The sequence below is a fragment of the Onychostruthus taczanowskii genome, unplaced genomic scaffold, assembly GCF_017590055.1.
Source record: "Onychostruthus taczanowskii isolate IOZ18803 unplaced genomic scaffold, ASM1759005v1 scaffold6, whole genome shotgun sequence".
NCBI lineage: Eukaryota > Metazoa > Chordata > Aves > Passeriformes > Passeridae > Onychostruthus > Onychostruthus taczanowskii.
This window is the reverse complement of record NW_024503679.1, coordinates 1368998-1395136: the sequence shown is the minus strand read 5'-3', so window position 1 is coordinate 1395136 and position 26139 is coordinate 1368998. Positions and strand designations below refer to the sequence as shown.

Genomic DNA, 26139 nt, shown 5'->3' with positions numbered 1-26139 from the left:
AGTGCCACCAAGTGGGAATGCTGCAGAGCCCGCTGAGCTCAGATCCCAAAAACGGCTCCCACTGGAGGAAGGGCAGAGAGCCAAACCTAATCAAGAGCGGGGACAGGTGGCCAGAGCAGCGTCCAAGGTCACCTCGGGCCCGTCACAACACGGGGGAGGCTCTGCTGCTTCCCTGGGCCTCCACGGGATGCACCCTCCCCACTCCCACCCTCAACACCCAGAGCCTGTTTGCCCTGATAGAAGTTTTATTACAGAACTTTAATGGCACTGCAGGAGTAAGATAATTCAGTAGAGCCTTAAAACCCAGCCTGAAAAATAGATATTTGCCAGATCTCATTAACCCCCTGGCTGCGGGTCTGGTCTGGAAGCAGGAAACTAGTTTCTCTTCAGTAAGAAAATATATGTTGCTAAATGAAAAATATACAGTTAGAAGAGTTACTGGCTCGCAAGCTGTTCTTCTGGGGGTGACACCTCTACCAGCTCCAGCATGTGGAACGAGGGGTCGCTCACGTGGAAAAGAGGAGGAGGAGGAGGTATAGTGTATATAAAAAAAAAAAAAAAAAAGGCAAAATTCAGGTTTGTTTGCTCAGTCCAATTAAGAAATGGCCTTGGCTTCGGGCAGGAACGCTTCCCAGTACTTCACCAGCTGCAGGGAGGAGAGGGAGAGAGTCAGGAGCCTTGAGGGTGGAGCTGCAGTGCAGGGATCACGCTTGAGAGATTCACAAGCGGGGCCTGAACTTGGACATAAAAACACATCAGGGACCACTCACCTGCTGCTGAGAGTTCAACAACGTCTCAAGGTATTTCGTGACGTGGTTTCTGAAGTCCTTAGATTTCTCTTTCTGCAAGAGACGGGCATGAGGCTGGACCAACCACCAAAACCCTCCAGAGTCTGGGAGGGGGAAGGAGAAACCAGCAGGATTTTCCTGTTCCTCCTGCGGTCCCGTGAGGAGACCAGGGCATGGGACACGAAGATCTTTGCCCACCCAGCTTCATTTTAAGATTCCCTGTGGGAAGCCCCCTCAGCGACACCCCAGCTCACACATGCTGGGATTCAGGGATGCTGCTGTGCCAGGAGGAGGGGCAGGAGCCCAGGGCAGTGCCAAGGGCTGCCCCCAACGTACCTCAAACCGTATCACTTCCTTGCGGATGACAGCCGAAATCCGCTCAAAGTCCCTTTCGTACTGCGTCACCCGGGACTCCCACTGCAGAGACAGCAAGTGCAGTGTGGGCACAGGAGAAGGAGCTCCTGGCCCCTCCATGGGGCTGGAGCCACGACTGTGCATGTGGGAGGTGCTGCTGGAGCAGAGCTCCGTCCTTCCAGCCCTTGTCACCACCTTGGCACGGAGGTCACAGGAGGCAGGAGCACGAGCAGCCCCTCCTGCAGCCCCACTCAAGGCTGGTTAGCCCTTGGGGCAGCTTGGCCACAGACACCTGTCCCTCCAGCTCAGGAGGTGCCCCCCAGCTCAGGAGGTCCTTCCCCAGCCCAGGAGATCCCCCACTGGAGCATGGAGGGCAGGAACAGAGCAGAGACCCCATGCTCTGTCCCCTACCTCTGAGATCTCATCCTTGGCCTGCTGCAGCTTGTCAGGTTTGTTTGCCCACAGCAGCCTGGCCTCCATCTCCCTCTTCTTCTGGAGCATGGTCTGGGCATCCTGCCAGCGCTGCCAGGTCTTCATGCGCTGGTCAAAGGCTCCCTGGAGGGAAGGAGGGGCAGAGGTCTCCTGACAAGGGGACACTGCAGGTCCTGAACCAAAGCTGAGCCACAACACAGATTGGGTCCCGTTCTGGAGCATCCACAGCTCCTGTACGGACCAGTGGACCAAGGATATGGTGGTCTGCCCTTTGGGGCAGGAAGGGGTCAGCCTGCTGGACTTGCTACTCCCATGGGATTGCTTCTTCCCAGTGCACCAGGTGGGCTGTGTGGACTCAATGCCCAAGTTCAGGAGCGTCAGCACTCAGGCCCTGCCTCAGCAAGCACCTGGCAGGTCAATTTTCAGCACCTGCATCACAGGTTACCAGCTCACAGCTTCAGCCTTCACCTCTGGAAGGGCTGGGGTCACACACAAGCCATGGACTTGCTCCACATCCCCTATGGAGAACAGCAGCACAGCCAGGCCCCACCTACAACCATCTTCCAACCTAACCAGTGCACACCTGGACAACCAGCAAGTTTTCCCTCTGCCTGAAGAGGCCATGCCCTGCATGTCCTGTGCTTGAGTTTGGAAGACCTCCTGACATCCCTAAGCCTAGGATGGGTACGAGGAGCAGGAGTAAAGGAATCCTTACCCTCACAACCGAGAGCAGGCGGATGTAGTCCCCCAGGAGCTCGGCCAGGAGGAAGAAGTCATTGTTAGCCTGTTCATGGTGCAGCTGCTCAATCTTCTCCTCCACCTCGGCCAGCTGGGACAACGCCCGGGACAGGGCTGTGTTGTCCTCTGAGCTTCCCAGCATGGCCAGGCTCTTGGCAAACTGGGCTGTGTTCAGTGCCAGCTCTGGGGAACGGGATGAGGGTCAGGAGATGGGCCTGGCTGCACCAGGAGCTCCCCAGCAGAGGGTTCAGCCCTTGGAGCTGCCTTTCCATAGCTCCAGGAGATACCAGCTGGAAGAGCCAGCACTGGCTCAGTCAGAGCTAGCAGCTTCCAGCCATGAGGAAAAGGGAAGCAGCTGAGCGGAAGGACAGGCACAGCTTTGCAGAAGTCAGTGAAAAATGCAGAGGAAGGAAAATATCCCCACTCCCAGAGGTCAGCCCTGCTCAGGTTTGCTACAGCAGCTTTCTGGCCCATGAGGATAGGCTGAGGGAATTAGGGTTGATCAGCCTGCAGAAGAGAAGGCTCCAGGGAGAGCTCAGAGCCCCTGCCAGGGCCTAACAGGGCTCCAGGAGAGCTGGAGAGGGACTGGGGACAAGGGCCTGGAGGGACAGGACACAGGGAATGGCTTCCCACTGCCAGAGGGCAGGGTTAGATGGGATATTGAGAAGGAATTCTTCCCTGTGAGGGAACTGAGGCCCTGGTACAGGTTGCTCAAACAAACTATGGCTGCCCCATCCCTGGAAGTGTCCAAGGCCAGGTTAGATGGGGCTTGGAGCAGGCTGGGATAGTGGAAGGTGTCCCTGCCCATGGCAGGAAGGGGTGGAACAAGATGGACTTTAAGGTTCCTTTAGCCCCTGAGCCATCCTGGGATTCTATGATCCCACAGGACACAGGTTCCCCTCCACACTGCCATCCCAAGAGTATGGAGCTGGACAGAAGAACTGGGGTGACCATTTTACATCTGTCTCCCAGGAGGAAGGGACAGAGAGTCCTTTACAGCACTGTCCCAGCTCCTTGGAAGTGTCCCTGGGACACGTGGCCCTGGTGAGCCCTGCAGGCAGGCCCAGTGTGACTGTCCCAGCCCAAGAGTCCAGCCGTCACCTTTGCGGTGGTTCACCAGCGTCTCCACCACAGCGTGCAGCTTCCGCAGCCGCTGGTCCTCGCACTCCACCTCCTGCAGCTTCTCCTCAAACCACTGCAATGGGTAAATGCAGAGCTGATCCCCACAGGAGGGGCTTTCCCTGCACCCAGAGCTGGAGCTGGGAAGAGCACACGGCCCTGGACTGAGGACAGGGACGCCCAGAAGTGCCCTGACACTTACGATGTCCGATTCGTTCATCTTGATGGTCATTTTACTGACTGCATCTGTGGCTTTGTTGAACATCTTCATTATTCCTGCTCCACTCAAGGTCTGGGTTCCTACTGCTCTTGGGAGCTGAAAAGAAATGGAAAAGTTCACTTTGCCACAGCAGCCAGGCTGGGAGAGCTGGGGGTGTTCACCTGGAGAGGAGAAGGCTCTGGGCAGAGCTCAGAGCCCCACTGAGTGCCTAAATGGTCTCCAAGAGAGCTGGAAAGGGAGTCTGAACAAGGCCTGGAGTGACAGGACAAGAGGAAATGAGTTTCCACTGCCAGAGAACAGGGAGAGATGGTATATTGGGAAAAACTTCTTAGCTGTGAAGGTGATGAGGCTCTGGCAGAGGTTTCCTAGAGAAGCTGTGGCTCTCCCAGCCCTGGAAGTGTCCAAGGCCAGTGGATGAGGCTTGGAGCCACCTGGGACAGCAGCAGGTGCCCCTGCCCATGGTAGGGGGTAGAATGAGATGGGCTTTTGAAAGTCATTTCCAGCCCAAGCCATCCCATGATTCTGTTTTGCCCATGCTGAGCGATCTCTCCCTGCCCTCACCTCAACCCACAAGCCTTTTGTTTATTTTCTCCCTCACGTCCAGCTGATGGGATGGTTCAGCAGCTTTGGTGGCACCTGGTGCCAACACCACTTACAGGGCTGTGCCACCTCCCACTGAGCTCTGGGGGATCCTGCCTCATTAACTGCTCAAGAACCATTTCCTTCAGCACTTCCAAGGATTCTTTACTCCACCCCACTGACCTCCTCCTTCTCCAAGAACTCCCTGACGTCCGGGTCCTGCAGCATGGTTGGATGGCTGACCACTCTCCGTAGGTACCTGTGGGAGGAACAACTCCAGCAGTTCCTTTGGCTGTAGCAAATCCAGCTTTTGATTTTACATCTGTCCATCACAGCAACACAGCTTCTGGAGTATTTACTCCAGAACAGCAGGTGGGGAGCTGGAAATCAGAGCCAACAACTGTTCTAATTCACCCACAAGTTCTCCTATCTCCCTGGGGAATTTGGTGGTGCCACCACAAAGACCAGACCTCTCTGACGTCCCTCACTTGGTTCAGGGACAGCCAATGGGGTCATACCTCTCCAGAGCAGCCCGGCGTTTTTCTAGGAACTCTGCAGAGGAGGAATCTTCTTTCCCAACTTTCACTTTGGTCATGCCTAACACAGAGGGAAGATGTGATTAATGAGCAGCTCTAAACTTTACACACAAGGTAAAGTGGTTTATTACAGACTATCAGGGTGACAGTGAAGAGAGGAATCTTACAACAGGAATTAGACTTTGGAAATTTGAGATCTGCTCGTACCCAAGGAGCTGACATGCAGGAAAGAGGAAAAGCAAAGGGCTGAACTCAAGTGAACAGCAATTCAGCGACACCACAGAGGTTGTACTCGTCACCAAGCAGCACCTGTGAACTCCATCAAGGATTTAAGTCCTGAGCTCCAAGTATGGAGCCAGAGCTTTGTCTGTGCCACAGAACCCAGATTCTTTTCCTTGTCTACTGTGCAGCTTCCCAGTAAGCTCTGAGACTGCTGCAGGCCAATCCTTGGGCACAGAGCTCACACCAGAAGGACTCAGGAGAGCTGTGAAGTGGCAGCACTGGCTCTGTGCAGCTCCTGACTCACCTATGAGGCTCTTCTCGGGCGGCGGAGGGACAATGAAGCCGTTCTGGGCGTGCTTCTCCGACAGCTTGTCATAGAGCCCCAGGAAGTCACTGAACCTCCTTTTGACTGAGAACTGCTTGCTCCTGAACATCGGCATGCTGGTCTGGGGAAGAGATGGCACTTGGGTCACGCTCCCCCAGGACAGCCTGGCCCTGCCAGCTCTGCCTGCTGGCACCTCTGGGGTGAATGGGACAGTGGCAGTTCCGCAAGATGAGAGCAGTGAACAGAGCCAGTTTTGGCCCAGGTTTTCCACAGCTTCTCTCCCAGCTGGGTTCCCCCTGGAGCCAGCAGCAAAATTAACAGCATGAAACAACAAACAGCTGTTCCTGCAGCCATTGGCTGCTTAGTAAGCCCTGCCTACTTGCCTAATCCCATCATCCCTGCTCCACACAGGAACAGGGACACACCTAAAGACTACAGGGCCCACCAGTGCTTTGGACTGAGTTTGCAGATCAGGAATTAAGGATAACAAATCCTCGTCTCTTCTCCAGACCACAGGTTGTCTGTAGCCCAGCAGCCACGGTACAGGCAGCTGGAGCAACTTTCCAGAGCCCAGAGCAGGACTCCAAAGCATTCCAGCAGCTTCATTTCTCATGGAAACTGAGGGGAATCGGTCCTGATGTGAATGCAACTACAGCAGCAGCTCTGCAGAGTGTTGAGCTCAGGTCTGCTCAATCTGATTCTGCCACTGGCACAAAAGCTGCAGCAGCAGCCCTGGGCTCAGGGACTCTCCCAACAGATGTCATTCCTGCTCCCTCCAATGCTGAGCATCCCTCTCAGCCAAGGCTGCAAAGAGGTAACTGGCTGTGAAAACAAAGCCAGTCTCCTTTCAAATAGATTCCAACCCCATTCCTCTGCTAGGCTCATCCTTTGTGGATTATAACTCCTGAATCCACAGAACAAGGCATTCAGGCCTCCTGTTTATTTAGGTCACTACTGGCTTGGCTAAGGACACACAGTCCAACTGCCTTAAAGCATGGAAAAATAATGGAAAACTAGACACAGAGGGGTTAGACATACCTGTGTTGACACTTTGTAGGCTACGTAGGCATTCATGCCATCCCCTAAGGAAAACAGAAACGAGGTGTTGGGATCACAGCATCAGCACTTTCCACTATTCCCTGAACACAAAGCACAAGGCTCCTGACCTTTTCCTGCCTCAGTGATCCTGATTTCGGGTCTGATGGAGCCCTGCATCTTCCTGCAAAACCAGAGGCAGCTTCCTGCTGCATGGCCCTGGACTCCTGCCCAGCAGCCACTTCCCAACCTGCTTATGCCTCCCCACACTTCCTACGGGAGCCAGCGCTGACAATTGGGCACTTGTTGTGCCAGCAGCCTCTGGGCTGGCTCCACACATCTGTTCAGACCCCAACAATTCGGGGGCTGTGGGGCACATGAAACAGTCTATTCACAGGATGCAAGTCAGGCTGGATGGGGCTGGATCCTGGAACACCACAGGCAGTTTGCTCCAGCTCACACAGAAATGCCCTTGTTCACCTGGCAGTTCATCTGAAGGGCATCCTCTGAGCTCCAGTGCTGCCCTTAAGATACATCTGATTTACACCTCCCAGCTCCAGAGATCACATGCCATGGGGTGGGAACAAGCTGCCACTCGTGGGGCTGCTCTGCTGGCTGGGATCAGATGTCCCCCTGGGTTTTCTGCACCCCAGGAACTTCCAACATGGCTGGTCATGACACTCTGACCCCTCTTTCAATAGACAGAAACCCTCTTGCTTCTCATTTTGAAGCCAGAGTTGGTTCCCTGGCAAGCCCAGCTTCCAGGGAATGTGCAGAGCATGGAACAATGCACTCAGTTTCAGGTTAAGGGAATTTTTCTTACCCCATGCCAGCTCTACACAGGGCAGTGCTGCCTGGAGGTCATGCCAAGCTGGTCACCACAGTGCCAGGACCAAGAAACCCAAAAACCTGGCTCTGGCCTTTCTAGAACCTGCCCCTGCTTTGCTCATTCTGGGCTTTGTGATTTCTTTAAGATGCCAGAGGAGGCCTTGGAAATGTCACTCAAGGCTCAGGTTTGTGCTTAGAGACAGCCCAGAGGCAGGAGCTGCAGGGCCCAGCCTGGCTCCCCCAACCTTACCCCATGCAGGACTGTAACTCACCAACTTTCTCTGGGTCACTCACTCCCACAGTCAGGTCAAATTTGTCCTCCTGCTCCTCCTCCTCCTCCAGCTGTTTGGAGAAAGCACAGAGGGACAGCAAGTCAAAGCCAGGAAAGCAGGGTTCCACCCACCCCAGACCACTGGGGCGAGCTTGTCCCCCTGCAGGGCACCTCCAGCACCTCACTGTTCCATAAAGCATTCCAGCTCCTCGTCATGCCCAGGCAAGGATCCCAAACTGGGTCTGTCATTCCCACCCCACTGATGCACAAACTGCTCAGCCCCAAGAAGAAACTGCAGAGCTCTGATTCACAGCTTGGACCCTCAGGAGCAGGTCCACCATTGTGATAGCTCTGCAAGGAATCTGGGCTCCACAGGAGCAGGAATGCCACCCCTGAGCCCCTCTCCAGTGGTATCAGTCTCAGACTGATGGCCTGAGATACAAATCAGGGCATTCAATAAGGCAATTACATACTAATTACATCATTTCAGATTCACATTTACAACTGAGTACACAGAGAGGCTCCTGCCAAAGACAGTTTGAAACCTGCAGGACAGTTTGGAATTCTCACCTCCTCATAGCTCTTTGAAAGGTTTCTAGAAGAACTTGCTGCTACATCTAATGAGGGGGGCAAAGGACTGGATGGTTTGGCCACCTCCTTCTTCTGGTTGTTCTGAGTGTTATCAAGGGACAGCTCCACAGTGGCATCTGTCAAAAGAAGTTTGCAAGGGTCAGCCTCTCTCTTGGGGTTTCTGGAAAGGCAAGTGCAATATTCTCAGATTTGTGGGATCCAGGAAGTAACAACAGTCTTAATTAGCAAAGAAATCCATGGGGAGAACACCTGTAAGCACTGGGAAGAGCAAAACACAGCATCATCACTGCAGTAAGAGCATTTCATCAATCCTGCTGGGCAACATCATGTTAGTCCAATGAACTTCTTATTGCAGAAGGAGCAGGCATCACCTCTCCCTGATCACCTCCTTGCTGTGTGCCTGAGGAGCTGCACCCCAGAGCAGCTAAAGCCAAGGCAGATTTTACCTGGGAGGAAGGCTCCTTCCCAGGCCACCTCTCCACCTGCAGGATGTAAAAACTTCCACCTCTTAGCACAAATATCCAGAACTGATTCTCAGCCCATCATGCCAGGGCTGGGGAATGTCTGACCCTCCTCATTCTCCCCTGCTGACGGGAGTTGTGTTTCCTGTTCCTTGGGAACAGCCAGGTCACTACTAAAGATGCTTCCTCCACTGGCCTGGAGTCAGGAGAAGGTGGAGAAGGAAAACTCTTTACCTCTGAGGAGACACTCCCCACCTCAGGGCTTAAGGCAACAAAAGCAACCCTCATTTTAATCCTCTTCAGCTCCCAAGCAGTTACTCCTGTGGCAGGATTATCCTAGAGACCTGGCAGAGGCTGCTCCGACCTTCCAGAACACAGCCCCAGAGCAGGGGGACTCAAACATATGTTTTAGATAAGGACTTATGATCTGCTTTTGGTTATGGGTATTTCAGGACTATCACTCCAGGCCTGGGGCTGAGAGAGGCCCAGCACACACAGACTCACCTGCAAACAGGTCCTGATCATCCTGCTCCACGTGAACTCCGTTCTCTTTGGAGGAGCTGCTCACAGGGAGAGGAGGTTCTTCTTTCAGGGCCGGGGAGTTGCTCTGTGAGAGGATTAAAAGGTCAAAGACAGGTCATTTACACTGAGGGATGGAGGAGCAAACATGTCACCTTGCTTGCCCACCACCCTGTGCCCTTCAGCATCACCCTTGCTGCCACTGTGAAAGACAACAAGCATCACACCAAATCTGGAGCCAGTTTCCACCCAGAAAGGACCATCCTGGCTGCTGGGAGCAGGCTTGGGGACAAGGGGACAGCCCACCTGAGAGCTTTTATGCCAACCAGTCCTCCCCAGCAGAAGACAGAGCTGCTCCAGCATTGCTGTTACAGACGCCTGCATCCCAAACCATCCCTCATTTTGCAGGCAGATGTCCCAAGGAAGAAGGGGACAGCAAGTGCTGTTCTGTAGGTCCCAGCAGAGAACAGAACAGGTCTTTGATGGGCAGTAAATGGAGCTCTATCAGACACTCCAAACCAGCAGCTCCTTGGCACTCTCTCCAGCAAGGCAGTGCCATGGATCACGTCGCTCCTGAAGGAGTGAAGCTGCTGAGGCAGCTTTTCTTTAAGGTGGGCTCGTGTCTTTGGGTGGTAAAAACAAAACAGCCATCAAAACACTCACTTGATGGCAAGAGCTGCTGTATTTTAGGAGGTTTTCCTAGAGGAGGGGCTGCTCCCAGCTTGGATCACAGCAGTTAAAGGCACAAGCTATGTATGTTAGTGATGGAGAGCAGGGAGCAGAGACCTGCATGCCAAACATCCCCCAAGGTCCTTCACACTGGTGTCCAAGCCAACAAGAGGACTGGTGCCAGTGGTGACTTATGAGGAAAGGGCTCACACAGCTCCTCTGCTCCCCCAGGAGATATTCAGGCTCATAAAGAAGCCCACAGCACATGGACAAAGTGGTTTTCTACTGCAACTGCTTCCCAGCTTGCTTTAAATTTAGTTCCTCAGTTCCTTTAGTTCCTCAGGCATGAAAGCACCACGCCCTGCTCCTACTTCTCCATCTGCTGCTACAGAGGAGCTGTGGCCTTGTTAGATCAGCCCAAACAGGACACCAGCCATCTCTGAGGCTGGATTCAGCACCCCCAACACCACACGTGTGGGCAGAGGTGTGCCAGCCTGACCCTCACCACAGGGAAACAGAACTTGTTTGGGAAGAGCTGATCCTTGGAGGCATCCCTAGAAAGAGCCATGGTCACACAGGGATCCAACCTCTGTCAACAGACAGGTGAGGTCCAGCTCTGGTTCTGTTCAGGTCTGACCCAAACCCTGCTGGTTGCCCAGGTGCTGCTGAGTCTCCTGAATGCCAGCAGCCAGGCAGATCTGCCTCCCCTGCTTCTCAGAAAGTGTTTTCCTAATGTTCAAGGGCACAGACAAGCAAAGCCACTGGGTCACAAGAACAGGCCTGTGTTAGTTACAACAGTGGCTTCCACAACAAAGCCAAACACCTGATAAGCTGCTGTGGCTCACCAGCCTCCCCTTCCAGCACAGAGATGTGTGATTCCCATGAAATCCCACAGCACTCGGTGCTCACCCCTCTTGGAGGGCCACAAACCATCGAGCCACCTCCTGCATCCTCCAGTTCTTTGCCAAAGGAAGCTCCTGGGAGGCTCCAGACCATCTCCATGACCTGATTTCTGCCATAGGTACCAGCACCTTCCTCTTGCACGGCCCAGGGCTGGACTTTCCCAGCTTTCCAAACATACAGCCCAGCTGCTGCTTTGCCCAGAGCAGTGTGAGTTCCACCCTCACAAGGTCACAACCTATCCACATTCCCCCAAATCTCCCTTTTTCCCTGCTGCAAAGCACAAGCACAGCTCACAGACACCAGGCAGGAGCTGCACCAGGAGTAGGGCAGAGGCAGCTCTGGCTTTGTGTCAGTGGCAGGAGAAGCCTGGCCAGGCCATTCCCAGCAGGTTTGTTTGGTCACGGCCACAATCTCCTGCTCCAGGCCTCCCTGGGCTGGAAAACTGCAGAATCTTCCTGGAGAACTTCCTGCCACAGACACCAACTCCTCCTGTACCTCCAGCTGAATCTGGCAGGCTGGAAAAAGTCTGGGTGAGGTGGGCAGAGGCTCCCAGAGCTCAGGGAATCAACCCCACAGCATTCCAGCCTCCAGGAAGAGCTTCTGTGGCCCCTCTAGCTGAGGTCCTTGCTCCATGAAGATGCTGATCCCAAGGACCAGTGGCTGACTGGGGAAATTCAGCTGATTGGGATGCAGCTTGGGCAAGCACCGGTCAGTTTTTCCTCCCCTCCTGCCTGCTGGTCACTGCCTGGAGCAAACCTGGGAAATGCCAGCGGGAGCCAACGCCAACAGGAGTCAATGCCAACAGCCTTCAGCAACCTGGACTTGCTGCCGAGGAGACTGCTGGAAACAAAGAGCTGCTGACACCCTTCACACCTCCACCTTCAGCACGGATTTGTGCGGCAGCACCCGGTTTGCTGAACAAGTACCACCAAAGCCTCCAAAACCCTCCTGCAGCGCAGCACAAGCCCCAGCGAGAGGGGACACAGATGCCTCCTGTCACCTCACCCCCACACCACCCTCAATCTCAGACTGAAGATACCACGGCAGCACCCTCTGGATGTTGAGGGGACAGAGCTGATGATGCTGGGGGAAGGCAGATGGGCTTCAGCTTCCTCACATCCACGCAGAGGAGAGGCTGAGCTGCGGCTGCCGCTCTAGGATGGCCGCCAGGGACCCTGAAGCCCACCTCGCTCCACCAGCTGCCACGGGCAGCAACACCTTCCAGCAGAGCAGGCTGCTCCAAGCTCCACCCAACCCGTTCCCTGCAGGAACGGAGAGGCTCCAGCCCGGGGGACGGGGCGCGGCCGGGCACAGCCTCTCCTCGATCCCACAGCCACGGGAGCCGCGCTGAGCCCCGCCGGCCCGCGGCTCCCCTGAAGGGACACAACCAGAGGCACCGCCCCCTCCCCCTTATTCGGGGGGTTCGGGGGTGTTCCGCACTATTTCCACCATCCAGGAGGATGCCCCGGGCAGCTCCTCGCACACGGGCCCAGCCCCGCAGCGCCCCCGGGGCGGCGCGCCGCCCGCGGCCGCACTCACGCTGCCGGTGAAGATGTCCTCGCCCTCCGAGTCGCTGTCGGGGGCCCCTGGCCCGCGGTGCTCGGGGAAGGGCGGCGGGCGGCGCTCGGCCGGGGAGGGCGAGCGGGACCCGTGGCTGCCGCCCGACGCCATCGCCGCCGCTTCCGCCCGCGCCCGCCCCGCCGGAAGCGCCCGCCACGCCTAAACCCGCGGGGGGGGGGGCGGGCTGCCGATTGGGCAATGTCGCCGTCCGCCCCGCCCCCGCCACCAGAGACAGCCAATGAGCGCCGCCGCTGGCAGGCGCCGCGTCGTCACCATGGAAACGGGGGTGCCGGCCGTACCATTGTGGCGGACGGAGGAGCGCGGCCCCCCCCGGCCGGCAGGAGTGGGGGCGCTCAGGGCGCCGGCACCCCGACAGCGACACCCTGTCCTCTCGCCAGCCCGGGACACTGCCGCAGCGCCAGAACACGCCGGGCTGAGCCCCTTCCCACCCAAAAAACATCGCAGGGTGAGCTCTGCACCTTGAAGATGTCCCAGAACGAGCCACATAACCTAGAGATGTCCCACCGCGACCCCCATGCAAAGTCCAGGGCACCCCAGAAGGAGCCCTATAACATTCCAGATATCGCAGGATGAGCCACAGAACCTGAAGATGTCCCAGGATGAGCCATATTCACCCCCAAGATGTTCCAGGATAAGTTCCAGACCCTGACAATGTCACAGGATGAACCCCACATACTCACCAAAACATCCCAGGATGAGCCCTAAACCGTGTAAGTTATCCCAGGCTGAGTCATACACTCACCATCATTTTGCAAGATGAGCCTCAGACCTTAAAAATACCCAGAATGCACCCTACACTCCACCAAGACATCCCAGGATGAGACCCATACCCCTCAAAGCACCTCAAGATAAGTTGCACAGCACCAGAAACATCCCAGGATAAGCCTCATACCCTGGAGGTAGACCAGGATGAGCCCTATAAACCCCCAGAACAGCCCAGGATGAGCTCCATACACCTACCAAAACCTCCCAGGATGAGCCCCATAACCTCAAGACATCCCAGGATTAACCCCATAGTCCCACAAGATATCCCCAGATAAACCCCATACACATCCCCAAAGACATCCCAGGATGAGACACACATCTTGAAAATGTTTCAGGATTAACCCCATACGATACCCAAGACAGCCTGGATAAGCTCCACACACCCCAAAACATTCCAGGATGAGCCCCACACACCTCCTTCCTCCCCAGGACAGTGACAGCCCATGGTCACGGGTCACACCATGCTGTGGGGCCAACAATGCTCTCAGGAGAGCACCAGGAGGAGCTGGGCAGGTGAGACACCCCCGACTTCCAGCAGTTCTGGATTAAAGGAGAACATCCAGATGCAGCTGAATGATCTGGGGGTCTTCAGGAGTACAAAACACCCCTGAGCTGGAGTCATTCCTGGGTGTTGCCCCATGGAGAGGGTCTGATCCTCCAGGTGGGAGGCACTGGGTGCTGTGGGAGATTAACAAAGAGATGGGTTTTCCTTCTTTTCCCTCCTGTAATGGAGAAGCAAAATCCAGTAGAGATCTCCAACCTTCCATGCTAGAGAACTTGGTCTAGCACACATTTGCAGCCAGGTCACAGTTTCATCCTTCAGCCACGCTGGCAGTCAGGCAAGGAGCAAACAGAAAACAGAACACAGCTTATCTTTATCTGAAGGACTTGCCAGTGTCCTCCCCAGCTCCTGCTATCAATGAGCAGCTGCTAATTCTCTCCTGCCTGAAATTCTCCCTAGGATTTGTAACAGCAAGGTCTGTTCTTTCACTGGCAGGCGAGACCCCACACTGGAATTCTCCCACATTGCCTCAATGGGGTTGGAACAAGGGGCTCACCCCATGGAGAACCTGCCAGGGTCACTCTTTTGAAGAGGATGGCTAGGAATTAATACAGCTGCTCCAGAAAACTCCCTAAGGATAAAGCATGAGGAGCATATACATTCTTTAAGATGAGCAGGAGGAGATACAGCTGCCAGAAGGATTGGGAGGTCCTGCCAGCTGGACTTTGCACTCTCTGAAGGAGAAGAAACTGAGCTACCTTGATGAGCAGCAGAAATAAATCCCATCCAAGCCCTCACAGCCTTATTCTCTGTAAGTTCTCCCTTTGGCCCCTGAAGGATGCCCTTTTAAAGGAATAGTTTTATCCACTCAAGGTTGGAGCTTGGGCAGTCTGAGGATGAGACAACTTTGTGCTGCAAACCTCCTTTGAGTATACACCAGGCTTTGGGTGTCAGGTTTAACCTCTAGGTGGGTGGGGGTGGCCCAGTCCCAGCTCTCCCACAGGACTAGGGGAAATCCCACCATAAAACAGGCAGGAGCTACCAAGATTCCCACAATGGGAGCAGACACTGCACACACAGAGCTCAGATACGAAAGTGAAGATCAGCTTGGGGTAGTCAGAATTGCTGGAAGACTTCAGACTAAACAGCCTTTGGGAGCTCATCAGAGACAAGAGGTGCTTTATTACCCACCCACATCTGTTTAAGACTTCCCCACCATAACCTTCCCATGTGTACACCAATCTTTACTTCCCTACCAGGCCAAGCTCTGACTTATCTTCACCACCACATCCCTTCTTTCCCAGCCCATTCCCCTCCCTATGTGTGCTCAGGTGTGTGGGGCCTCTGATCCCCTCTCCAAGCACTCCTTTCTCCTGTCCTCAATCCTCTGAGCATCCCTCCCTTCTCCTGTCCCAGACCAGGGGTCTCCCTGCCTAGCAATGCCCATAGGACCACTGTGCATCCAACATAAGCTGCCCCAGGAGCCAGATGAGCTCATTAATCACCTTTTTATTTTATTTCAAGCACTGTACAGAATGTGCCAGAGACAAAATCCCCCCCCCAGGTGCTCCCAGCGCCCCTGTGCACTGCCTCGGCCCCTGCCATGACCCAGCACCCACCACTGCCAGGGGGGAGGCTAAAATAAGTTACACCCACCCACCCCCGTGCTCCCAGGCACCGGGACAGGGCGGCATCAACCCCTGGGCGCCAGCCCTGCCCGTGTCACCCAGAGTGCCCCGCACCAGGGTAAGCGTTGGCTTCCAAAGCCACGGCATCGGGCCCTGCCCACCCCGGCATCACCGGCTCCAGACCCCACCCCCAGCTCCCAGGGCTCAGCAGAGCATGTCAGCCTCCGCGGGCAGCGGGGAGCACCTGCAGGGAAAGGATGAGGTTGGAGTATCAGGGTGCTGGTCTGTCCCAAAGAAGCGGGAGCAAAGGCACCAGGATCAGCTCAGACCAGCAGATATCTGGAGAGAATTCCGGGGGGGGGATGGAAGCAGTGAGCCCCCAGTCTGTGTGCTCCTGTCCCCCTGGGGGATCCCCAGGAGAGCCATTCCAGGCAGTACTCACTCAGACATCTTGGTTGCCAGGTGGTAGACAGTCTGCTTGTCCAGGTAGCGGCAGAAGAGCAAGACAAGGTTGCTGGGCAAGAAGAGAGGCTCTGCCAGCGAGGCTGTAGGCAGGCGTGACAGCTCCTGGGACATCAGGTACACCGTGTCTGTCCTGGGGACACCAGCACAGGGTGAGCACCCCACGGAGCAGTGACAAACCCTCCCCCAGCTCACACTGGCCCTCACCATGCCTCGAAGTCCCCTCTGCACGGCTTCAGTGGCGCATGCGAGGACAGCAGCCTCTCTCCATGGCTCAGTAGGGAATAGAGCAAGGAGATGCCAAACTGCAGGAAAGCACCAGGAGTGTCACGGCCAGCAGCAGTGGCACCCCAGGGACACAATGGGGCTCAGGGCCATGTACCTGGTTCTTCAAGGCCATGGTGAGGGGGAGCTCCGAAGACTCAGGTAGAGGATGGGTGAGCTCCTGCAGGAGCTCGATGAGTTTGCTGAAGGTCACCTCACCCACCACCTCATTCAATGGGCTGTAGAGCAGGGGGAGAGACTGGGAGAGCAGAGGGGAGAGCAGGAATCTGAGATCCTTTGATCTGTCACACCCCCACCCCCACACCCCCATCCCAGCACTTGGAGGGGAGGGTGACTGCTGGTAACTAACGCATGGAGGCCTTCTCCTCCCCATGGATGGGAAGAAGCTCCTGTTCATGCTAACCCCACAACACAGGCCCCCCTCATTGCCCAGGGTGCCACCCCCAGCAAGGGAAGGAGAAAGCCCAGGTCATCCCTGCCCTGGCTGGAGGTGCTTGCCTCATCCAGCATGTCCTTCTTCATGAGGAAGGGCAGGTGGTAGGTGATCATCAGCAGGATCTTCTCCCTTTGCTCTCCAATCAGGTGGGGCAGCAGCCGGGCCACGAGCTTCTTGCCCTTCCGCACACACAGCAGTTGCAGGAATTCATCTTCTGCCTCCCTGGGAACAAAGGCTCCATTGGCACAAATCCCAAGGGACCTGGAGCATCTCTGTCCATCCAAAAGGACCAGCATCAGCTCCACTGGAGGACAAGGTTCACAGGCAGGTCAGCATAGGCTGCAGTGACACACAGAAGGAAGGACCCAATGCTCCTGTGACCAAGACCTGCTCATCAGTGACCATCTCAGAGCCACAAGGACCAGGACATGCTGCCTGCTCCCCTTTCCCACAGCACAGACTCACTCTTCACTGCTGCAAGCCCTGATTTTCAAGGCTTGGTAGATATTCTCCACTTTTTGGCTCTTCTGCTCCTGCCTCTGGGGCTGTTTCTCCCCCGGGGAGATTTTCTGTTGCACCTCCTCTACTTCCAGCAGCTGCAGGAAGAGCTGGAAAAATGACACAGGGTAAGGAGGAAGCTTGAACATCTACCAATTGGCTGTCCAGGACCCTACCTAGGTAGATGTCCCCTTAGAGAAATCCCTGGATGAAAACAGAAAAGCTGGACTATGCTGCCCTTCCCCAAATCACTACTCACTCACCTTCTCAATCCTGTGCAGCGCCCGCAGCCGGTGGGTCCCTGCAGCCTTTGGGAGGGTAGAAAGGAAGGCACAAAGATTACAGCCAACCCTAGACACTGCCACCAGCCCAGAACTGGGCCAGCTGCTCCCTGGGGATCAGAGGTGGCTTCAGGATACAGAGCAGTCCCATGGGGAAACCATGGCCAGAACCCAATCCCACTCCTTGGCCGGGCACAAGCTGCCACTGCTGAGGTAGTACCTCCTCCAACTGTGTGCCCCATCCTATTGCTCAGGGCAGCTCCTAAAGCAGCACTCCTGGCAATGCAGGGCCCTAACCAGCCTATCTTCCCTTCACCTACCTCCTCCTCTACGAGGGCGTGGTGCACAGCATCAATGGCCCGGCGAGGGCTGTAGCAGGTGGACACTGTAACCTGGCCCAGCGACCCCGCGATGCGCACCACTGCGGAGGAGCAGGAACACGGTGACAACACATCCCAGAACCCCTCACCCAGCCCCCCAACAGCTGCCCCAACCCCTCACCAGAGTCATAGGTCTCCACTTTTTGGATGAACGGCGTGACCAGCTTGGGGGGCTTGTTGCGCCTGCCCAGCAGCTCCTCCTCCGCCTGTTTGCGCTCCAGCCGGTGGTAGTAGGTCTGTAACAGCAGGAAAAGCCAGGAGCCCTCTCCACCAGTCCTGAAGGGTTTCTCCAGCTCCCAAAGCCCCACCCTGAGGGGAACAAGCTGCAGGTGCTGCCAGCAGGAGCTCACCTGGTAGTAGTAGTCATCATCTATATTCTCACTCTGCAGCTGCATCATCTCCACCTTGACAACCCAGTCCTTCTCCTTGGAAGTCATCAGCCCAGCATAAGGGTCCACTTTCCGAGACCACAGCTTCTTGGGGGAGACACTAGCACAGGAGAAGAACTCAGCCCACTGTGCCCACCCAGAGCCCCCCTGCCCTGCACCCAAAAGCACCCCCCATACCTCTGCACCTGCCTGCCCTGCTGCTGCATCAGGATGCGCTGGTGCTGGGGATGCAGCTGGGTCATGTGGCTGGGTGTGCTGCAGGGGACACCAGACAGGGGTCAAGGGGAGTTTTGGGACACCTCCAGAGTGAGGTGACGCCCAGCTGCTTTGTAGGACCCCTCCAGTCCCACCCCAAGATCCCACTCCTGCTACCTGAAGTTCAGCGGGCCCATGGCTGAGGGGCTGAAGAAGAGAGCAGGGTCCAAAGAAGAGGACATGCGCCTGAAGTGCACGCCCAGGGGCTGTGGTGGGCTGCCCACGGTGGGGGACCCAGGCTGGAAAGGGGTTGGAGGCGCATACCCTGCTGTCTGAGAGGGAGAGAGGAGAGCAAGGGTCTGAGCCTTCCCCTCTGAGCATCCCAGAGGGGTCAGCCAGCTCTGTGCTCCCACCCCTCTGGCAAAGTGCTACCTGCAGACATTGCCACTCTCCCTAGCCCTTGCCACTCCAGGGCCACCTCGATGGCTCAAAGCCCACCACATTACCTGGTTGGGAGTGAAGAGTGCAGAGGGTCTGCAAGCTGGTGGGAAGGGTTGAGGAGAGCACGGGGAGCGAGGAGATATCAGAGGTGCCTGGTGCAGAGCAGGAGACAGGAGGTGTCACTCAGGCCTGTCCTCAAGGCTGTACCTCCAAGGAGGGGAGGCAGAGAAAGAAGGGATGCAAGAGCACCCCCAAACCTGTTACCTGCTGGAGAAAGCACTGGGAGAAAGGCTTGGGGGACATAAGTCTTAAGTCAGAGCACTTGAGCCGGGAAGAGCCCCCATAGCCACTCTGCACAGGAGAGCCAAGGAAGTCGAGAGCCATGTTGGTAGATGGTGGAGGTCTCTCCAGGACCTGGAGGATGGCTTTATCCTGTGAGGAGGAGGCAGCAGCAGGTGGGAACAGGGCACAGCTGGGAACAGTTTAGCTCCCTCAGCAATAGTCAGCTCACTAAAACCTTTGGTCACTGCTAAACTAAGACCAGCTGGGCTCCCACCCCCATAGTGTGGAGCAGCTGGAGACCCATGGGAGCACCCAGCATGGGGGTTCCAGTCCCCCCAGTCTCAACAACTTTGCCTTCAAACCCAGGCTCTGCTTTAGGTGGGCACTCACAGCCTTGGCACCCAAGACACATCTGTGCACCTCCAGAGCCATTTAGAGATGTCCCAGGTGTCCCAAATTCCCTGTGTGGCCCTTGTTCCAGAGTAGTGGAGAGCCCTTATCCAACTCCTGAAGGCCTGGCTGGAGGTACCCACCTCCAGCATGAGGTGGCGTGGGACACTGCCTGGGCAGGAGCCCCATGCTATGGGATCCATCGCCAGCTGGAAAACAGGGAGATGTTGGCATGAGGCAAATGAACAAGAGGAGAGAGCAAGGAACACCACAGGAGCCAGCCTGCCTCATCACCAGATGGGTGGGGACATTATTACCGTGTCCTCCTTGCCAGACTCTTCCCAGCAAGTCCCAATCCCGCTGTCCAGCACCGCTGAGTCCTGGCTCTGCAAGGAAAGGGGAGTTAAAGGTCTGCCTCCCTGCCCCAGTGGGCAGTCCTGTGGGCAGGACCCACAGGTGTGGGATGGAGTGGGGAGCAGCAGGACCCCCTGGCTGCTCACACATCACCTCCAGCGTGGGTTTGCTCCGCACAGCTCTCATCACTGCTGGGTCTCCCAGTTCACTGGGCTCCTCAAAGCACTCCTGATCTTCCTCCTGTTCCTCAGTCCCCAGCTCCTCTACCTCTTCTTCCAGCTGAGAGTTAACCTGCTCCATCTGCAGCTCTATCCCACCTTCCTCCTCGGCCAGCTCCTCCAGCTGCTCAGCTGCTCTTCCAGTTGCCTCTACCAGTGCTTTGGCCACCTCAGGGCTTATCTCCGGTACCACCAGGAGTTTTGGGACATCCTCCTCTGTGGAGTCTCGGTCTTAGAGGGGGAGAAAGCAGCACACAGCAGGGTGGGTAAACACCTAAGCAGTGCCCACCAGGGTGTCTGCTCCCCCCGAGTGCTGGCAGATCTCTCCAACACCAGGACTCCCCTAAGGTCTTACCTAACCCAAAAGTCATCTCGTTGTACAGGTCGAGCTCCTCATCCTCCTCAGCCATCTCTTCCAGCAGAAGTGCATCTTCCACCAGCAGAAAATCCTCGATAATCTGGATTTGGAAGCAGCAGATTTCTCGCTAAGGGAGAGGTAACCCTAGCATACTCCCAAAGTGAGGAGGGGCACCCAACCTCCCTCTCACACTCTACTGGTGGTGCCAGGCAAGCCACAGGGCTCTCAGCTGGAAAAGGGAAAAGCGGGAGCCAGCGGCGCTGCCAGCGAGGACAGGAGGCGCAGCTCTGCCGGCACCAGCGCGGATCTTCCTCCTGTTCCTCAGTCCCCAGCTCCTCTACCTCTTCTTCCAGCTGAGAGTTAACCTGCTCCATCTGCAGCTCTATCCCACCTTCCTCCTCGGCCAGCTCCTCCAGCTGCTCAGCTGCTCTTCCAGTTGCCTCTACCAGTGCTTTGGCCACCTCAGGGCTTATCTCCGGTACCACCAGGAGTTTTGGGACATCCTCCTCTGTGGAGTCTCGGTCTTAGAGGGGGAGGAAGCAGCACACAGCAGGGTGGGTAAACACCTAAGCAGTGCCCACCAGGGTGTCTGCTCCCCCCGAGTGCTGGCAGATCTCTCCAACACCAGGACTCCCCTAAGGTCTTACCTAACCCAAAAGTCATCTCGTTGTACAGGTCGAGCTCCTCATCCTCCTCAGCCATCTCTTCCAGCAGAAGTGCATCTTCCACCAGCAGAAAATCCTCGATAATCTGGATTTGGAAGCAGCAGATTCCTCGCTAAGGGAGAGGTAACCCTAGCATACTCCCAAAGTGAGGAGGGGCACCCAACCTCCCTCTCACACTCTACTGGTGGTGCCAGGCAAGCCACAGGGCTCTCAGCTGGAAAAGGGAAAAGCGGGAGCCAGCGGCACCAGCGCAGCTGGGCTGGGACACCTTTAGGCTTCAGAGTGAACACCCGCTACGAGGGCACGGGCGGCACGCGAGCACAAGGCAGGGAAGAGCATCCCACCAGCACCTCCAGGGCAGACTCTGCTCCGAGACCGACCGCACCGGGGAGCGCCAGCCCCGGAGAACGAGCACCGCAGAGGGAGCGGGACGCCGGGAGGCGGCAGCGGGCAGGGGGTAGCGGAGCAGGGCGGGCGGGTAGGCACTCACAACGCTCTCGCCGCCCTCCGCCATCCCGCGCTGGTGCTGCTGCCTCCTCCTCCCGCTCACCCACCCTCCGTCCGTCCCGGGTCCCTCTACGGGGCCACAGTGCCCCCGCCGCCCCTTTTATGGGCCGGCCCCGCCGCCCCGGCATGCGCCTGCCGTACAGCATGGCGGCTCCCAGCGGCGTCCCGCGCCTGCGCACTGGCCTGGCCGTGCCCCCAGCAGCCCCTGGAGCTGGGGGCAGCGCGGGCCGGGGGGCGCGGTGGCCGCACCTGCGGCGCTCGGAGCCGCCCAGCCCGGCTTCCCCCGCTGCTCCTCGGCTGCCGTGCTCTTCTCAGAGCTGATATCCTTCTGAGGAGTTAGGGAAAGCTGGTGGGATGTGGTCTGTCGGGATTGAATATTCTGGTAGGTAACACCGAGCACAGGTGTCAACACTAACACTGTAAATTTCTGCGTCCCTCAAAGCATAGCGGGTTGCCCTTATCCCCCTGAATTATCCTCCTGAATACCAGGAGCACCTTGGTCATGTCGCCCACTCCCAAATAATTCTCCCAATATTCTGCTAATAAAAGCAGAAATGTTCCTAGAATGGAAGATTTGGCTACTCTAACCAAATCATTGTGGCTTTTAATAAACATCATGTGGAAGAGTTGTGCTTCTGTTTACTGGGAAATTCTGACAGGTGGTGTGGGTTACAGTAGAGTCATTGCTAGGGATTCACATCCCAAAGGGCCCATGGAAAGGTTCCATGTCCTGCCATCCTCTCCCCGAGGTGAGGGGAGTGTCCACTTGGGCAGAGCCAGATTCACCCCTGGGACGGCGGGATTGGGCTGGTGATTCCTGATGCGATGATCCTAACAACAACTCTGCCACTGATAGAGCGCTCAGGGATTATTTCTGCCGGAGCCTGAGATCCCTGATAAGGCTCTGGCCACAGCTGCAGCTGTTTATCCCACACTGAGAAAAACATTGAGTGTTTTCAGCTGCGTGGCTGGCACTGCTCACTGAGTAGCTGGCAAACCCAGCAGGAGCTGGGCCAGTGGGAACTGATAACAAGTGTTTTCAAGATTTTCCTTTGCTTGGCCTCTCCTGATTTACTTGCTGCCTTTGGGGTGTTCACCATACATGCTGTATTAATTTAATTTGTGTTTTAATGAGGTATGTTAAGAGGTCCTAAAGGGACTTAGTGTTTTGGTGCTTACACCATGCTGCTTTTTCTCCCCACTAGCAGTGACTTGACTTTCTTTTCCCTTTATTTTCTTTCCAAGCAGCACTACTGGGACACTCAGTGGCATTCCTAGCCTCACTGGGCTTCGGTGCTCACAGTTCTTCTGAAGGAGGCAACAGAAAACCTGTTTCTTTGGTGTCAGAATTCTCATGTTTTCTGTCAGGGAGTCTCTGCTGTGCTAGAACAACAGTCAATTTCCCACCCTGCAGCTGCTGGAACGAGACATACCACACAGGTTTGGAAAGAGGCTAAAAAGAAACGTGGATGGCTTGCTCCACCATAGCCTGTTGGCAAAATACTGCCCCTAGATGCAAAATCTTCTGCAAGAGATTTACCCCCATTTAAGTTGGAAAAGCTCTCTGTGACCATCAAGTCAAATCATTCCTCCAGCACTGCCAAAGCCACCAACCCAAGGATGTCCCCAAGTGCCATATCCACAGGGCTTTTAAATCCAAATCCCTCTAGGGATGAGGACTCCGCCACTGCCCTGGCAGCCTGTGGCAAGGCTGGACAGCCCTTTCAGAGAATAACTTTTTTCTAAGATCCAATCTAAACCTTTCCTGGTGCTACTTGAAGCTGTTTCCTCTTGTCCTCTCCTTTGTTCCCTGGGAGCAGAGCCCGATCCCACCTGGCTGCCCCCTTCTGTCAGGGAGTTGTAGAAAGAAGGTCCCCCCGAGCCTCCTTTTCTCCAGGCTGAGCCCCCTCAGCTGCTCCTGGCGCTGCAGCTCCTTCCCCAGCTCTGTTCCCTTCCCTGGACACGCTCCACCCCCTGAATGTCCTTTTTGGAGTGAAAGGTGCAGAACTGACCCAGGATTTGGGGTGTGGCCTCGGCAGCGCCCAGCACAGGGGACGGGCGCTGCCCTGGGCCTGCGGCCACACCGGGGCTGGTCCAGACCAGGTGCCATTGCCCACCCGGGCTCACGGCCAGCCGCTGTTGCCCGCGCCCCGGGGTCTCTGCCCGGTTTCTCCCCCCGCCCAGGGCGGAACTGAAAGCGAAAGCGCTTCCAAGCTGGCTCGCACAACGCCAGAGCTCCCGTTCTACCTGGAAACTGATGACGTAGAGGCCACTCCGCGCCACGATTGGCCGCGGGTTCGGAGGCTATAAAAGGCGGAATGCGGGTAGGGGTGGGACATTCCGGGAAACGGCGAGGCAGCGGCGGGCGGCGATGGCGCGGGGGGCCCTGGCGCTCGGTGTGCTTGCGCTGCTGGCGCTGCTCGGCCTGGGAGCGGCCGCTGGTGAGTGCCTGGGGCGGCGCGAAGGGGCCTGACGGGGGTGAGAGGCTGCGGGGTCCCGGCGGGTCCGGGTCACTGTGCCCGGGTGGGTGGGCGAGTGTTGGCATCGAGGCGATGCCCACGGCTGCCCCGCTTCTCACGCGCCCTCGCCCTTCTCTCCAGAGGCGCCGAAGGTGGAAGTCTACGCCCGTTCACGCGCCGAGGAGGGAAAGGAGAACACCCTCCACTGCTTTGTCACTGGCTTTCACCCACCCAAGATTGACATCAAACTCCTGAAGAACGGGGAGCCCATTCCCGGCGTCAAGTACGGGGACTTGTCCTTCAACGAGAAGTGGCAGTTCCAGCGCCTGGTCTATGTGCCCTTCGTCCCCACAAGGGGTGACAGCTTCTCCTGCAGGGTGGCGCATTCCACCATGCCGGAGCCACGCAATTACCTCTGGGGTAAGTTGTGCCTTCCCTCCTGTGTGCTGGAGCTTCTTGCTTTATATCCGTGCTGTCTCTGTTCCTTTTCCTGGGAAGCAGGGTGTTGTAACGGAGTGGGGTTTGAAGGTGTTAGAGATGGAAAGCTAACTTGGTGTTAGCTGAAAAGGCTGTTACACGTACCTGTGAAGGATTCAGAGGGGACACACGCTGGTGTTAATCCGTAGGGATTTGGTGATGCCGTGTCACCGATCTCTGCCTTGGTGAACTTAACTAGAAGGTGATGGGCCATGAAGTGAATTTTTGCTTTATATTGTGTGAGTATAAAGAAGGACAAAGGAAACACAACAGTGGTCGGGGCTGATGGTGTTGGCTTAGCCTCAGCTACAGCTGAAGGCAGCTGGTTGCCACACTGGGGCTGTTTCTGGGGGAGTCCTTGTGGGGGCAGGGGGTGCCATTAGCCCCCATGTCTAACGCTCTGTGCTTCTTTCCTGCAGAACCAGACTTCTGAGCTGCATCTGGGATAATCCATGGTGAGTTATTCCCATGCTGTGTGCCATGCTGGTAAGGGAAATACAGACCCATTTCTGTATCGGGGGGGATTTGCAAAGCTGAGGAACAGGAGCAATCATAGCCAAAAAGTAGATCGTATTTGGGACACAAAAAAACTCTTTCCACGCCCTTTCTGCCCACTATATTGGTCTGGTTTTGGCCATCCCATGCCTACAAGAGTCCTTTGCTCCAAAAAAAGGAGAACTTTGGAGAAAATCTTCCTTGCATGTCGTTGCTGTGTCAGCTAGATACCACAGAGAGAGAGTTGTCGCGGGTCCCCTAAAGCTCCCTCAGGCCTGAAGTGCTGTTTCCTGTCAGGGGAGGAGCAGGAAGTCACTGTACCCCAGATCCCTGTGCCTCAGAGTGGGGGGCAGGCTGGGTAACCCTGGGGCAGGGCAGCCTCCTGTGGGATTCATGAGGCACGAACCAGAAGCACTTTTGGGTTTATTCACCGGTGTCTCAGTCTGAGGGCTCCAAGTTCTTCAGACTCTTTGAGTGTAACTGATCTGGATGTAGCAATGGGGAAATTCTAGTTTAAAACTTGATAGGGAAAAGAAACTGAATATGTGGCTGAGCTGGTGTAATCCTGGTTGAAACAGCTACATTATGTGCCCTGTTAGAAGCTGGATAATGATTAACTGTTCTGGGACAAGCCTTGACAGGACCTTTATAGGAAATGCCCCAGTTCCTGCAGAGATACAAAAAGTTGTATACAGTCACTCCTCTGGTTTGTCGCTCACCTTTGGGCAGTGGGGGTGTGAGCCTGGTCCCAAGGCAGGGTCTGGAATGTGCTGCTCCATGGCTGTGGTTGGTGGGACACTGGTGAGGGATGCCATGGCTGGCTGGAGGTGGGATGTGGGTGACTTCAGTGTGATCTGGGGAAAAGGATTTACTGAGCTGGCATGGAAAGAGTGGAGAGCAGGACAAACTCCTCCCCGGGGGTGGAGAACAAGGATCCTCTTGACATGTTGAACTCTGAACTCCACCAAGGAGGGGACAGAAAAGTCTCACTGGAATCTCACTGGAAGGTGGTTTTGCAGGGACCCTGCAGTCAGACTGTTCTGAGGAAACTGGTTTTTAGTCCTAAAATGTTCGCAGTTGAAGGTGCCACTAGAGTGACTGATGTCAATCTACTCTCCATGCAGATTTGAAACATTCTTGCAAGTCAACATCCTCTCCAGCTTCTGTCATTCTTCATCGTAGCCACAAGACTGATGAACTTCCTTTCAGAAATTTGCTAATAAGCCTTGTTAAAAGTATCACCTAACCACAGCATCAAGGAAGCCCTCCAGGTTTTTTAAACACATAGCTAAAAATGCCCCCATTGCTGCTTAAAAAACAATAGTAACTCTTCACTGCTCAAAATTTTGCAGGATTTGTATACCTTAATAAACTGCTGGTCCTTAAAATGTTTCTTCAGAGTCATTTGACAAGCTGATTTCACAGGCTCTGATGGCCACTGTGGGTGGGTATGTAGCCTTGGTGGCATGATGGGCACTTGTGCTTTTTATATCCCACTGAG

At 55.9% G+C, this 26139-nt stretch overlaps 3 protein-coding genes across 4 annotated transcripts; 1 reads left to right on the top strand and 2 right to left on the bottom strand.

Annotated features, from left to right (window-relative positions):
* Positions 1 to 227: 227 nt before the first annotated feature.
* On the bottom strand, positions 228 to 12295 carry SNX1 (sorting nexin 1). 2 transcript variants are annotated; one of them, XM_041418500.1, is made up of 15 exons: positions 12130 to 12295; positions 9004 to 9106; positions 8018 to 8154; positions 7449 to 7518; positions 6352 to 6395; positions 5293 to 5434; positions 4749 to 4827; positions 4414 to 4489; positions 3634 to 3747; positions 3414 to 3507; positions 2290 to 2495; positions 1554 to 1697; positions 1125 to 1205; positions 771 to 842; positions 228 to 646 (listed from the first exon to the last, which is right to left on the bottom strand). In XM_041418500.1, the coding sequence occupies exons 1-15, from the start codon at positions 12259 to 12261 to the stop codon at positions 596 to 598; spliced, it is 1545 nt and encodes a 514-aa protein (XP_041274434.1). In that variant the 5' UTR covers positions 12262 to 12295; the 3' UTR covers positions 228 to 595. The 2 variants fall into 2 exon arrangements, with proteins under 2 accessions (XP_041274434.1, XP_041274435.1); XM_041418501.1 differs by lacking the exon at positions 1554 to 1697.
* A 2894-nt stretch (positions 12296 to 15189) lies between these two features.
* PATL2 (PAT1 homolog 2) lies at positions 15190 to 21353 on the bottom strand. Its single transcript, XM_041418772.1, is given in 20 exon segments — positions 15190 to 15310; positions 15509 to 15661; positions 15736 to 15833; positions 15911 to 16051; positions 16312 to 16471; positions 16715 to 16857; positions 17011 to 17055; positions 17349 to 17449; positions 17530 to 17644; positions 17759 to 17897; positions 17975 to 18052; positions 18170 to 18324; positions 18499 to 18585; positions 18698 to 18865; positions 19249 to 19314; positions 19423 to 19491; positions 19613 to 19908; positions 20683 to 20785; positions 21191 to 21265; positions 21267 to 21353. Coding segments are annotated over 20 exon segments (2319 nt in total). The 3' UTR covers positions 15190 to 15270.
* A 2152-nt stretch (positions 21354 to 23505) lies between these two features.
* B2M (beta-2-microglobulin) lies at positions 23506 to 26026 on the top strand. Its single transcript, XM_041418539.1, has 4 exons — positions 23506 to 23648; positions 23808 to 24086; positions 24563 to 24598; positions 25763 to 26026. Exons 1-3 carry the CDS (start codon positions 23579 to 23581, stop codon positions 24574 to 24576), a joined length of 363 nt encoding a protein of 120 aa, XP_041274473.1. The 5' UTR covers positions 23506 to 23578; the 3' UTR covers positions 24577 to 24598; positions 25763 to 26026.
* The last annotated feature ends 113 nt before the right edge of the window (positions 26027 to 26139 follow it).